Here is a 13,784-nt window from a genome sequence, read left to right on the forward strand (position 1 = left end):
AGCCCGGTCTGAGAAAGCATCCCAGCAAACTGAGCCACCCAATACACCAACTTCCCCATGTGGAAATCAAACTTGGGTCATCTGTGTCTATAGAAGAAGAAGCTAACCATTACATCACAATCACAGACAGTATATATCATCATTGCAGTTTGCTATCCGTGTATGGAGCAAAGTTTGAAAACTCTGGTCTTAAGGCGTTTGACCTAAGCACAATCTTAGCAATAAGCTTTCACATTTTACTCTACATCAATTTAATCAATAAATTCATGATAACTTAAATATTAATTGTAAAAATCAAGAGGCTAAAACGAGACTAATAATAGTTTGTTCACATTTTCTCAAAAGTATCTCAGTGCTCATACGTGGATAGTGAAATGCACTGATAATATAGCAGTATATCGGCCGGATAACAACTGTCTTCTCTCATAAAAAACTGGATCGATAACAACAACAACAACTCTCATTAAAAAAAACCACACCTTGACTTGCGGGTGGTTGGAGGGCACCACTTGAGGGTCTCGCTCCTTTACTTTCCCTCTGTTGTTTGTTTGTCCGTCTGTCTTACTTTTTCCCGGAGCTAAACGACCATTCCAGAGTGGACGTGCTTCTCTTCACTCAAACAAAGACCGTTCAGCGTGTCTTTCATATCGACAATAACAAATAGCAAAATGTAAGCTCAAAACTTGGTCTAGTTTTAATTTTGTCTGAAAAATATTGCTAGTGTGTTAAAAAGTGAAAGTTTACAGAATGAAAAATATGAAATACAACTTTGTCTCAAAATGTGTATATTTATCCATTCTGTGACACTCTTGACAATTGCACACTGTTTTCCTTGAAAGAAGTATTTTATGAATCACACAGTTAGCGACTATTACCATTCATAGCTATTTTCATATATACCACGTCAGCAAATACAGTCACAAATACAAACGGAGAGGATTAATTTTAAAAAGCCACAGAGAGTTTAGTTTTAGGGTCCCTTAGTTTTAGTAAGCGTTTTACAGCACTTGCAACTGACACAAAAAAGGAGGAGGAGAGATAAGCCAATAAGGATGATAGGAGCTTGACAGGAAAGAAGGAGCAAACTACACCAGAGCATCCACCAACCACCCACAAGCCAGAGAAAGAGAGCAAGAGAGACAGTACATTCCACAGAGACACATAAGTACAAAGTACACCATCACTTTTAGTTTAAGTTTTAGTAAGAGTTTTACGCACTCACAACTGCATAAGGTCATATGAGCGCCAGAAGATTAGAGGTGTTACAAGAGAGTAACAAACACAAAAAAGAAGAAGGGGAGATAAGGACGGTAGATGTTTCATAGGAAAGAAGAAGCAAACCACACCAGAGCACCTGCCAAACACCTAACAATCAGGACTCAAACCCACAATATTAGGATCAAAGAGCAGCACCTCAACACACAGGCAGAAGCATCTCTATTGCTTGAAGCCAAGACGGTATTAGTAACCTTTTGCCTTACGGGAGTATAATAATAATCTTTAAGACAAAAACAGACAATTTTGAAAGCCAAACACTTGGCCCAAATAGAAGAGTAAAGAAAGGAGGAGGAAAAAAGAAGACAAACACAATCGCGTATCAAACTTCAAAATAAAACACATGTATCTGTACTTCTGCAGTTTCCACATTTACGTTATTCATCATTAGACATCCGTAAGTTAGGGAGTATCCACAGTCACATCTTTCAATCACTTCCATCACAAGAGTCATTGCTGTTTCCGCTTGAGTGAAGCATCTCTCTAGCCTGAAGCCCTGAACGTTTTAGAATTAGAGACTTATTCTTTTTGTCGTGACGGAAATTTAATGCTCCATTGGACACAAACAGGTAATTTTGACGGCAGATTATTAGGTTTAAAAGAAGAAGAAAGACAAAGGAAGAAAGAAAGAGGACATAGAGACATTGATGCATCAAAGTCAAAATATCATATAATGTTTCCGTACATCTAAAGAACCCAATCCATGTTCATGTCCTTATAATGTCCTTTAGTCCTTGCCCCCTCCTGCTTAAGTAAAGTGAGATTATTTACTCCCCCCCCCCTCCAAACTTCCACTGTCAATCCACTGCAGGAAGGGAGGGGGAGGGGGGACAATTGCACGTCAATCTACATTTACACCTAATCTTGTTTTGCGTCACTCTTGCCAGCCCCTCCGCTGACCTCTGACCCTGCAGGTGTGGGTAGGAGGTCAAGGTCTACAGAAGGTCCTGATGGGTCAAAAGTCAAATTATCTAGGTTATCAAGATCAAACGGCTCAGTGTTCCAACCACCTCCGTCTTCCTTTTCTTCCACCTCCTCGGCCACAACGGACGAGGGTTGGGGCTCAGCCAACGGAATGTCAAGCCCCGCCCCTGCAATGGCAGAAGTTGTCGACAGCGCCTTCTCAGTCGATGTCTCTGTCGTCATGTCACTGCTGTCCTTGCTGTCGTCAGAGGTCATCGAGACAGCCCCGGCAGAAACTGCAGCCGCGTCAGCATCAGAAGCTGTCGCCACCCCCGTCGTCGATGTTCTCTCCTCTAACTCCTCACCCTTTTTCTTCTCCTCTCCCTCCCCCTCCTCTTCCTCAGCACCGGCAGAGTCCAAAGTGAAGGTCACGGGCTCGGTGGGCTCGTCATTGGCGTTGGCCAGTGCCTGCACCGTCGAAGGCTCGGGGGGAGGGGGAGGGGTGGGCATCAGGTGTTCTATGTTGGACAGCACGGCATTCAAGTCTACCTGGCCAACACACACCTGTGGGGGAGACAGATGGCAGTCTGTAAGACATTGTACATGATGACTACAAGGGGACAGTTGGTGATGTCATATGTCGTGTCAAAACATGGTGGAATCGGGGGCTCATCAATTTTTTGGCAAAGGGAATTATTGGTATGATCTAAAAGCGTATTCGTTTGTCTTGCTTTTAGTTTAGTTTTGTTTAGTACAGGGTTTTACGGCGCTCGCATGTCTTGCTTTTGATGAAAAAATATCCATACATCTTCAACAGTAGTCGGGCTCATTGCAATTAAATGAGGTGGGGAGTCGCCTGGTATCAGAGGTAAAATCAGCGAGAAAACGGCTGGCAAAATTGGTGACTTCCAAAGCTTCAGAGTCTTTAGAAACTGCAAATTTACATTTAATGTGTCATTGATTTAGGGTTTTCAGTAAAGTTTACCCAGAAATGTCTTAATACGAGGACAAAAAAAGGTGCCGAGCCAGAAGAAAAGATTCGATAAAAATTGCCTACCAGGAGGAAAATGTCAGTTTCTTCGATTTCCTTATTTTGACAGGCACCTGATCTCACCACTATGCCACACATAAGTTCCTTCTACCTTTCATTAGCAATTAGGAACAACAACCCAAATTAAACAATATACTTTCTTTCAGTGAACACTTTAAAAACCACTTCAAAAAGCTCAATTTCATCACTTCAGATTGTGGTCAGACAAAGAAATTATACCATTAAAAAATAAAAAACATGCTTAAAAAGAGTACATGGGATTTAATTCCCCTTTGGGTAGTCTATAAATTTTGGAAATAAATTTGTTCCATTTGCAACACAAACAAATTGCTCCACATAGACAACGGGTCAATCTAATCACAAAGGACCAATAGCCGACTACCCCTGAGATCTAGTAGGGAAAACGCAAAAAAAGAGAAGAAAAAGAAAAAGAAGCAGTAGAAGAAGAAGAAGAAGATCTCATCTCATCATCTCTCACCTTCCTGTTAATCTCGGAGACGGAGAGGCCGAGCGCTTGGGCCAGCTGAGCGGGCGGGAACACGGCCTGGAGACATTTGTTCATGTATGGCAGGAGATCCGCGGCGTAGCCCGCACAGAACTGCTCAAACTGGTCGCGCTCTTTGGGGTTGAAGGTCGTCTCCTCCGCTCTGCAACAACATCCACAAGATCGTAAATGTTTTTATGTCCCAATCCATTATAAGAATGTAAACGTTTTTACATACGAATAAATTAGATAGTGAATTGTAAATGTTTTTCATCCAACAAATCCATTAGATCATAAATTGTAAAAATGTTTTGCTTTCTGACCCATTAAGTTGTAAATTGTAAATGTTTTATATCCCGATCCATAAGATAGTAAATTTTAAGTTTTACATTCCTCCCATTTTATCATTAATAGTAAATAGTAACCTTTTGATCCATAAGATAATAATTGTTAACATTTTACGTCCTGATCGATAAGATTGTAAATTATAATCATTTCATTTCCCAATCCACAAGATCGAGAATAGTAAAATTGTTTCTTCCAGATCCATAAGATAACAAAGTATTAGTTTTAAGTCCTGATCCATACGATAGAAATTTGAAGTTTAATGTTCTGATCGATACGATAGTAATTTGAAGCTTTACGTTCCGACCCATATGATAGTAATTTGAGACTTTACATTCTGATCTATACGATAGTAATTTGAGGCTTTAAGTTCTGATCCATACGATAGTAATTTGAGGTTTTACGTTTTGATCCATACGATAGTAATCAGAAGATTTACGTTCTGATTCATAAGATAGTAATTAGAAGTTTTACGTTCTGATTCATAAGATAGTAATTAGAAGTTTTATGTTCTGATCCATACGATAGTAATTAGAAGTTTTACGTTCTGATTCATAAGATAGCAATAAGAAGTTTTACGTTCTGATTCATAAGATAGGCGCAATAGGGCCGAGTTCTCTCCGCCCATCAACAAACCTGTGAAAGGCTAGGATGACTCGATTGACCTCCAGCAATGACCTCTGCAGCTCCTCGGCCACCCGGCAGGCTAAGGTCAGAGGTGAGCAGAGGCGAAGGTCGTTGAAGGCAGCCAGCACGTGGTTACAGTAGGCGGCCAGAGGGTAGAAGTCTAGTAGGGCAGTCGGGGGGTACAGCTGGCCGCTCTGAGGACACAAAGGTTACCAAGAGAAATTTATACATTTTGCTTCGAGTTTTACGGCACTTGCAACACAATAAGGTCACATAAGTGATGAAGATTAGAGATGTCACAAGAAAATAACAAATGCAAAAATTAAGTAGGAGAAATCAGGGTGATAGATGCTTGATAGGAAAGAAAGAGCAAATCACACCGGGGCATACGCAAACCACCCACATTTGTACATGTTAAAATCAGAAATAATACATCGTTATAGTAAGTATACAGGACAAATATTGTCTCTTTCTTCAAACCCACTCTCTTTTTCTCACTTACTTCATCAGTTTTTTTCCTTAAAACATTACACCCTAACTCGCCCGGGAATTTCCTTACGTGCTCCACCCTAACTCGCCCGGAACTGCCCGCGCCGACCTAGCATCTTCAGAAATGGAGTCTTGCCTTGACGAGACTCTGGGGCCGGGATTTTAATTTGCATAGTTATTGCAAAAAGTTTCTTCTTTCGCTTGATACTGAAACATAATTTTTCTGGCCAGTAGTTTTAGTATTAGAGCCGATCGAAGTGCGATCGCGTTACCGACACTTCCAAGGCATCTCGACTCGTTGAAAAGCGACACACTTGAGTTCGAAAAAGGAAACAACGATGGATTTGAGTAAAAACAAGTACATGACAAATCAGATGACTCAGATTTTGATGAAAACGTTGTAGCAAGAGTTTTGGGCGATTCAGATAGATCAGATGTAGAAAATCTAGAATTTAGATCTAGGGCCCGACCATGAGGCTGAGAGTGAAAGTAATGGGTCGGACACCCCGACTGAACTAAAGTTAGAACATTTCCAACAGTTTGCGCATACATAAAGTTATATTTTTTCGAAACTACATTCATCTTTCTTTTTAACTTTAATTTTTTCAGGATTTTTGGAACTTGTTTAGTATTTTTAAAATGTGTTTATTAAACGCTTGTATTCACGTGAGGTGGGTTCCTTCCCCTTGCTTAGGATCGTGGAATGGACTTCCCGTCTAGGCCCTTAGAGTGTAATGTGTTAATAACCACACTTCAAAACAAAGCAAAGAAAGATTTTTTTTTTAAACGTGTTTTTCATTGGCAGTCTTAAATCTAGATTAACAGCACAACAAGGAGCAGCTATTTTGTTTCTGATTCCCTTTATCGGCCCCTACTTGGTTTTTCACATTTCATAAACAAGACACAGGATGACTTGGAGGCCACGGATTTTAGGTAAACACTAAACGCTATGATATACAGTAATTTATATGGTTTCCCTATACTCGCAATATTTTTGCATTTTCCATGATCCCAATCGTGTCAATAGGGGTGTAAAATAGTAACAATTGTTCTCCAATTCCTGACCTGAGAGGCACCCATGCCAAACGGCAGCCCGCCCGTTGTGGTCAGCCCCAGCAGGTTGTACGACTGCATGTTCTCCTCAAACCTGGACACGGGACACAGAAGTAGGGGTCAGAGGTCACATGAAAGGTCTTATAAACAGGGGAAAAACAAAGAAAGTTGGGGGATGAGGAGGGGGGGGGGGGGGGTTACTTTTCTGTATGTGTGTATGTGAGTTTTAGTAAGTTTTATGGCACTTGTTTTAGTTTAGTTTGAGTAGAGTTTTTACGGCGCAGAAGGGGCGGATGTCAACAGAGAAACCCACATAGGGAATCAGGCCTACTCTGTTCACCCCTCTAGCTTCAACAGCACTAAGTCTGCTTCGACTATCAAGGCACCCCGGAAATAGCGGGTCAAAGAGAGTGACAAACATACAAAAGAAGTAGAGGAAAAATGACGATAGTAAGGGTTAGGAAAGAAAAGGCAGCAGTTCCCCGTATGCAGTTCAGGCACAGTTATGAGCATGACATTGATGAATAAGCCCATTTAAAATTCTACCGAGCATAAGAACGTGTTAATGTCCCCCCTTTGAGAAAGGCCTAAACACACTTAAGTCAGTAACACTGCCCTGGGGAATAATGGTACTTGAAACACAATAACATCATATAAGTGTCAAAGATTAGAGGTGTCAAAAGAGAGTAATGTAAACAAAAAAATAAGGAGGGGAGATAAGGACGACACATGTTTCATAGAAAAGAAGGAGCAAACCACACCAGAGCACCCGTCAACCATCCACGGCATTGATGTGTCGTCGATAGGCCTATCATCTTTTGTCTAATGTCTCATTTCGGCTCTGCACATGTTTATGTTCTGTCAGTGCCGAAGATTAGAGGTGTTACAAGAAAGTTACAAACACAACAAAGGAGAAGAAGGAGAGATCCGGAGATAGATGTTTGATAAGAAAGAAGGAGAGATCCGGAGATAGATGTTTGATAAGAAAGAAGGAGAGATCCGGAGATAGATGTTTGATAAGAAAGAAGGAGAGATCCGGAGATAGATGTTTGATAAGAAAGAAGGAGAGATCCGGAGATAGATGTTTGATAAGAAAGAAGGAGAGATCCGGAGATAGATGTTTGATAAGAAAGAAGGAGAGATCCGGAGATAGATGTTTGATAAGAAAGAAGGAGAGATCCGGACATAGATGTTTGATAAGAAAGAAGGAGAGATCCGGAGATAGATGTTTGATAAGAAAGAAGGAGAGATCCGGAGATAGATGTTTGATAAGAAAGAAGGAGAGATCCGGAGATAGATGTTTGATAAGAAAGAAGGAGTAAACAAAACCAGAGCATCTGCCACACACCCCACAGACAAATATCTGACAACGACAACAAAAACAACAAAAGCCAAACATAGAAGGCCCTCTCTTACTTTTTGTTGGCTTCCTTCAAGGCCGAGGCAAAATAGTTGATGGCCGCCCGCTCAAAGATGGGGGCCAGGAGTCCACGGAAGTCGGCCCCGACACGGCTGAAGGACAGACCGAAGTACATACACTGACCCAGGATAGAGTCCAGACGACCTCCTGCTCCCTGGGCAAGGTCATTCTCTAGTGTCGCCAAAAACTGGGAAATCTGGAGAGGAAAATATTGTTGATAACACAAGTATCAAATTTTAACAGAGATATGTTATGCTCGAACTGCCATGTCAACTAACGTATTTATTCGACTATAACATGAGCAATTTTTTCACAAATTAAAAAAAATAGCAATACAAAGTACCAGCAATAAGTGAGGTATGCTTAGGAGATTCTCGTGGAGCTGTAAGGCAATACTGAATACATTTTAACTCCTTACCTCCGGCAAGCTGCTCCCAGCTGCTCGTGGTTGGGGCCACTGTGCCGCGCACATTCCTTTACGACGACTTCCCCGTTAAATTACTTTTTGGTAATTGCTGAAAACAATTCTCTTTTAGTATAGATTGTGAAGCGCATAGAGCTTGCTGTTAAGTGGGGATTTGCGCTATACAAATGCTACCTATTATTTTACAGGGGGTTTATTCACTACATGAAGAACTATCACAAGAAGTTCATTTGTTTTGATTAAATGACCATTTGAGTGACGTATATGTCACTTTTAGATTTCGTTCCAAAATACGGCCCAGCATAGTGGGTTCCCCCCTCAGAGACAAAGAGTTAAATACCCTTACAATATTACAAAGGGCGTTCGACTTTTCTAATTTTACACAAAAACTATCCACAGAACCGTCCTCTCAGAAATACTGACCTTCTGCAGAACCCAGCTGTGAAAGATGAGGGACTGAGTGACCGGTTCCGCCCGGCCGGAGCTGACCAGCGGGTCCTCGTCAGAGAAGATGGCGCGGAACTGGGTCATGATGTCAAACAAGTGCACACGGCTCGCCTCGATGGTCTTGCTAATGTGTGTGTAGGCTGTGGGCGAGGAGGGGAGACAGCGAGTGTGAGTGTGTGTGTATATGTGTGTGAGAGAGAGAGAGATAGAGGGAGGGAGGGAGAGAAAGAGGGAGAGAGAGAGAGAGAGAGAGAGAGAGAGAGAGAGAGAGAGAGAGAGAGAGAAAGAGAGAGAAAAAGAGAGAGAGAGATTCCATACGGGCCAAGGTCCAGTGAGTTACATTAAATAAGCCTCCTTTTCATTTTCATACATCATTCTCCAATTATTTGACACTTTGCTTAAGAAAAGCACTTTACGACACTTTCAACACAATTAGGTAATATAAGTGCTGAAGATTAGAGGTGTTATGAGCAAGTAACAAACACAAAAAAGGAGGAGGAGAGATAAGGAGGATAGATGCTTGATAGCAAAGAAGGAGCAGACCACACCAGAGCCCCTCCCAACTACCCACAATTTGACTGTATCTTGAAAAAAACCCATACAGATTCCATCACAAAGGCACGCACATACATTACATAGATTTACAGACTACTAAGAGAACATTTAAATAAAAAAACCCGTCACTACACGGTTGTGAAATAAGTTTTAACAAAAAAATATCTCATAAACTGCGAGCAAGCTTTCTTTTTTTAATCTCTTCATCTTTTTTTCTCTCCTCTCTCTCCTCCTACATGCCAGCTCACTCACGATCAGTCCAAGGTATAGCCTCCAGTATGCTTTGAAACCACGCATCTCTTGCCTGAAACAAACAAGCAGACACACATTCAAAAGGCTATGTTTGTGAAGGTTATTCAGAGACAAGTAAAATAATAACAATAATAATATTAGTTATTAATAATAATAATAATAATAACAAAAACAATAATAATAATAATTATTATAACAGTTACAATAATAATAATAATAATAATAATGATATTAATAGGGGGCTCTTGTGGCCTAGAGGTTAAAGTGTTCGCCTTTCATTCAAAGGTCCGGGGTTCTAACGCGGGTAGCGCCGGAAAAATTTTCTTTTCTAAAATCGTCTCCTTTCACCTCCTTTCCTGTTCTCAAGCAATGTTTTGTCCTCTGCTTTCGTCTCCACTTTCTGCCCCCCCCCCCCACCTCATTAGCCCCCTCCTTTGGGCTCCTCTTTCTGCAGCCTTTCTATTGCTACTCCTTGGCTCCTTACTGCTGTCTTTCAGCCACATCTCTGATCTTCTGGTAGGAAATTCTACACCTAGCCTTCTCCAACAAGGGCGAAAAATCTCGGAGGTCATGTGCGCAAGTTGAGCGCATTAAAGATCACTTGGTGGTCTAAAATCAAGAATTGTAGGCTTCGACCTCCACTTGGGCAAAATTCAAAATTTCTCACCAACTGAAAATGTTTAACCCTCTGCGAGCGCATCACGACCATGGTCGCGATGACTCATACCTCCCTTCCGCGCGCATCGCGACCACGGGTCGTGATCTGACATGAGTGTAGAAACTATACCGCTGACATGATAATAGCCATTTTTTAAACTGCTGGTGACTACAGTCCACCAGTGCAATGTTTATTAGTGCCACTGGCCATGCATTTCCCAGTCGGGGATCGGTTGGGAGTTTTTTATTGGCAATTTTCTGGGATATTGTTTACTGTTTTCAAAATGTCGGATTCGTCAGCTGATTTAGACACTCAGATTTACCCAACATTTTTCTGGAATCAGACCACTGTGATAAAGGGGTAGAAGGATTAGGTCCTTAAATAAAAGATATAGATCTACGTGTGAATGATGGGGATATCGTGTCGTAGATCTAGATCTAGACCTAGCGAGGTTAAGCCCAGAAGGGGACATCGATATTACTGCTGATCTCCAAGCAGGCTGGACTAAAAATTATGAGGATTTTGATACCAACGACAACATCATTAAAAAACACATCTGACCAGACATAAGGGTAGTTCATTGTTTAAGACACATTTTTCCTTCTCACTGTAATTAGAAATGATAAATAAGAAAGACATGAGCTTTTTTTACAGCCATGTTGAAAATTAGCATTTTTCTAAAATAAACCTAGCACTGAAGGGAAGTAATGGTAAAAATGGCTTAGCGCTTAGAGGGTTAATACGTCCCGCGCTCATATGGCCGTATGCAGTTGCGGGTGCCATAAAATACTTACCTAAAAAAAAACCTACAAAAAAAAAAAAAAAAAGAATAATAATAATAATACACACATACCGACACACACACAGAAACACACAACCCCCCCTCCCCCACAAACACATATAAAAACCCATACACACATATAGAGAGCAAAGATATCAGTACCTGCAAGAAGGTGATGCGCAGCTCGGCCTCTGTGAAGACGTCCATCCGGCGGAGATATCCGATGACGCGCAGACAGGCGGGAAGCTGCAGATTTGTGCGCAGCTGTTGTATCAGTTGGGTCAGCAGCAGCTGCGTTGAGGCCTTCACTTCTTCTACGATGCTCTGTCACAAACAAACAAACAAAGGAAAAAAAAAAAAGTCCAAATTGTAATTGAAATCACACATCTCTTTCCTCAAATATCCAAAAAAACCAACATACAATCAAACGACCATGCTTGAGGAGGTCATGCAGAGATGTGTTATATAATAATAATAATAATAGTAATAATAATAATAGTAATAATAATAATAATAACGATAATCTAAATAGGAATACATGTTACAACATTGCCCCTTGAAACACTGTAAGGTCACTTTAGGGGCGTCATTTAAGGGCAGCAACTCCAGATTTAACACCCACCTCCAACAGGATTCAGTCAATGGGAAAATTCCTGTGAAGTGCTTCTCCAGAGGACAAAATATTAGACAGAATTTAACCTCAAACAACCAAACCCACACAATCTGACAAATAAAAATCTGATAGCCTAACCCCTAGACTACAGACACCACCTGTGACAAACAGCATTGGAAACATGCACAACCAGGAGTGTGTTGGATTGGGAATCCATAGGGGAAACACACAGTGCAAGATGCCATTTATAGGCGCTAAAACACAAACATACTGATAAGATCTTTCGCCATCTATTGCCAGGTGCCCATTCACACCTGGGTGAAGTGAGGAAAGTTTGTGCAAAGTGCCTTTCCCAAGGACACAACTTCCGGCCTGAGGCTTGAACCCCCAAACTCGCAACCTCACGATTACAAGTCTGCAAGCCTAACCACTAGACTACTGATGAAACCCTCATAAGCCCCTCCTACTCATTGTATAAAACCATGAAAACCCCTCCCATTTACAGCATAAACCCTTGATAAATCCCTCCCACTCATAGCATAAACCCCTGATAAACCCCTTCCGCTCAAAACATAAACCACTGATAAGCCCCTCCCACTCATAACATAAACCCCTCCCACTCATAACATAAACCCCTGATAAGCCCCTCCCACTCATAACATAAACCCCTGATAAGCCCCTCCCACTCATAACATAAACCCCTGATAAGCCCCTTCCGCTCATAGCATAAACCCCTGATATGCCCCTCCAATTTGCAGCATAAACATCTGATAAGCCCTTCCCACTCACAGCATAAACCCAAAAGAACCCTCCCAGTCACAGCAAACCTCAACCCACCCTCCACTTGTAAGCCCCTCCCACTCACAGCTATGACAGGGACGTTGCCGTGCTTCTTCTCCAGCCGCTTGACGTGTGCGCCGAGCTCCAGAGCCTCCTCCGTGTAGCCGTTCCGTACGCACGTGTCCATCAACTGGGGCATCTCCAGCACCTCCAGGAGCTGCGTGTGTCGCTGCAGGGTCAGGCTGTTCATGCGACGGCTGAAACACACAGATACATAGAGACACATAATGTAACTGTCAAAATATATAAACACACAGGCACATCCAGATACATAATGTAACTGTTGAAACATATAAACACAGAGATACATACAAACACATAATGTTTTTTTTATTTTTTAAAAATTTTTTATAGCAGAGGGTTTTACAGCGCTCGCAACTGCATAAGGTCGTATGAGCGCCAAGGGGTGGGTGTCAACAGAGAAGTCTTTACAGGGAATGAGACTTAGATTGCTCACCTCTCTAGCTTCAACAGCACAAGGTCTGCTTCGACTATCAAGGCACCCCAAAATAGCAGGTCACAAGGGAGTGACAAACATACAAAAGAAGTAGAGGAAAATGACAATAGTAAGGATCGGGAAAGAAAAAGCAGCAGTTCCCTGTTGTAGATCAGGCACAGTTATGAGCCTGACATGAATCAGCCCATTTACAATTCTACTATGCTTGAACGAGATATGTCCCCCCTTTTGGGAATGGCATAAAGACACTTCAGTCAGTGGCACCACCCAGTGGGGTAAGACATAATGTACCAACTGAAACATATAAACACACAGGTACATATGAACAAAAATGTGTCAGCTGAAACACATAAATACATACAGACACATTATATAACAGCTCACACACAGACAGATAATGCGAAGGTTGAAAGACACAAATACATACAGACAGACAACGTAACATCTGAAAGTATTACGTATTATAAACACACAAACACATACAGACAGACAATGTAAGAGCTGAAAGTATTACGTATTATAAACAAACAAATACATACAGACAGACAACGTAACATCCGAAACATATAAACAAATACATACAGACTCATAATGTAACACTTGAAACACATGAAAAGCTTGTTCATGTGTCTCCCTTCAGGTGAACTCCCCCCCCCCCCTCACCCATCCATCTTGAATAGAAGTCACAGTATTTGCGATTGACATTGAAGGTGTGGATCGCCTTGTGACAGAGGTAAAATTAGCAAGAAAATGGCCGCCAAAGTTTGGTGACTTCCAAAGCTTGAGTGTTCTTGGAAACTGGAAACTAAAATTTTGTGTGCCTATGATCAAAGTTCATCAGCAAAATCCACACAGAAATGTGTTCTTAAAAAGAACTTAAAGGTGTTGAGCCCAAAAAAAGCATAACGGTCGGAAAAAAAAAAAATTGTCAGACGGCCAGAAGAACGACAGTTTCTTTAATTTCATTATTTTGACTAGCAACTTATTCCACCACGATGCCACACATTATTATTTATTATTACCTAGCTATGTTTGGTCAACCCTTCTACAAGGCTGTGAATGCTGGACAATCACTAAAGACAGTGAAAATAAAATAGAAGCAATAGAAAT

At 41.4% G+C, this 13,784-nt stretch overlaps 1 protein-coding gene across 1 annotated transcript in view; it reads right to left on the reverse strand.

The window, feature by feature from the left end:
- Positions 1 to 1,275: 1,275 nt before the first annotated feature.
- Positions 1,276 to 13,784, reverse strand: part of LOC101857988 (conserved oligomeric Golgi complex subunit 8) — a gene marked incomplete in the record, with an annotated part of 17,925 nt that continues 5,416 nt past the window's right edge. Inside the window, 9 exon segments of the mRNA XM_013089748.2 lie at positions 1,276 to 2,742; positions 3,708 to 3,876; positions 4,695 to 4,879; positions 6,240 to 6,321; positions 7,644 to 7,843; positions 8,495 to 8,658; positions 9,326 to 9,377; positions 10,927 to 11,088; positions 12,243 to 12,414. Of these exon segments, the coding sequence (XP_012945202.1) occupies positions 2,134 to 2,742; positions 3,708 to 3,876; positions 4,695 to 4,879; positions 6,240 to 6,321; positions 7,644 to 7,843; positions 8,495 to 8,658; positions 9,326 to 9,377; positions 10,927 to 11,088; positions 12,243 to 12,414 (1,795 nt within the window).

This window comes from Aplysia californica, unplaced genomic scaffold (genome assembly GCF_000002075.1).
Source record: "Aplysia californica isolate F4 #8 unplaced genomic scaffold, AplCal3.0 scaffold01034, whole genome shotgun sequence".
In the NCBI taxonomy this organism is placed as follows: domain Eukaryota; kingdom Metazoa; phylum Mollusca; class Gastropoda; order Aplysiida; family Aplysiidae; genus Aplysia; species Aplysia californica.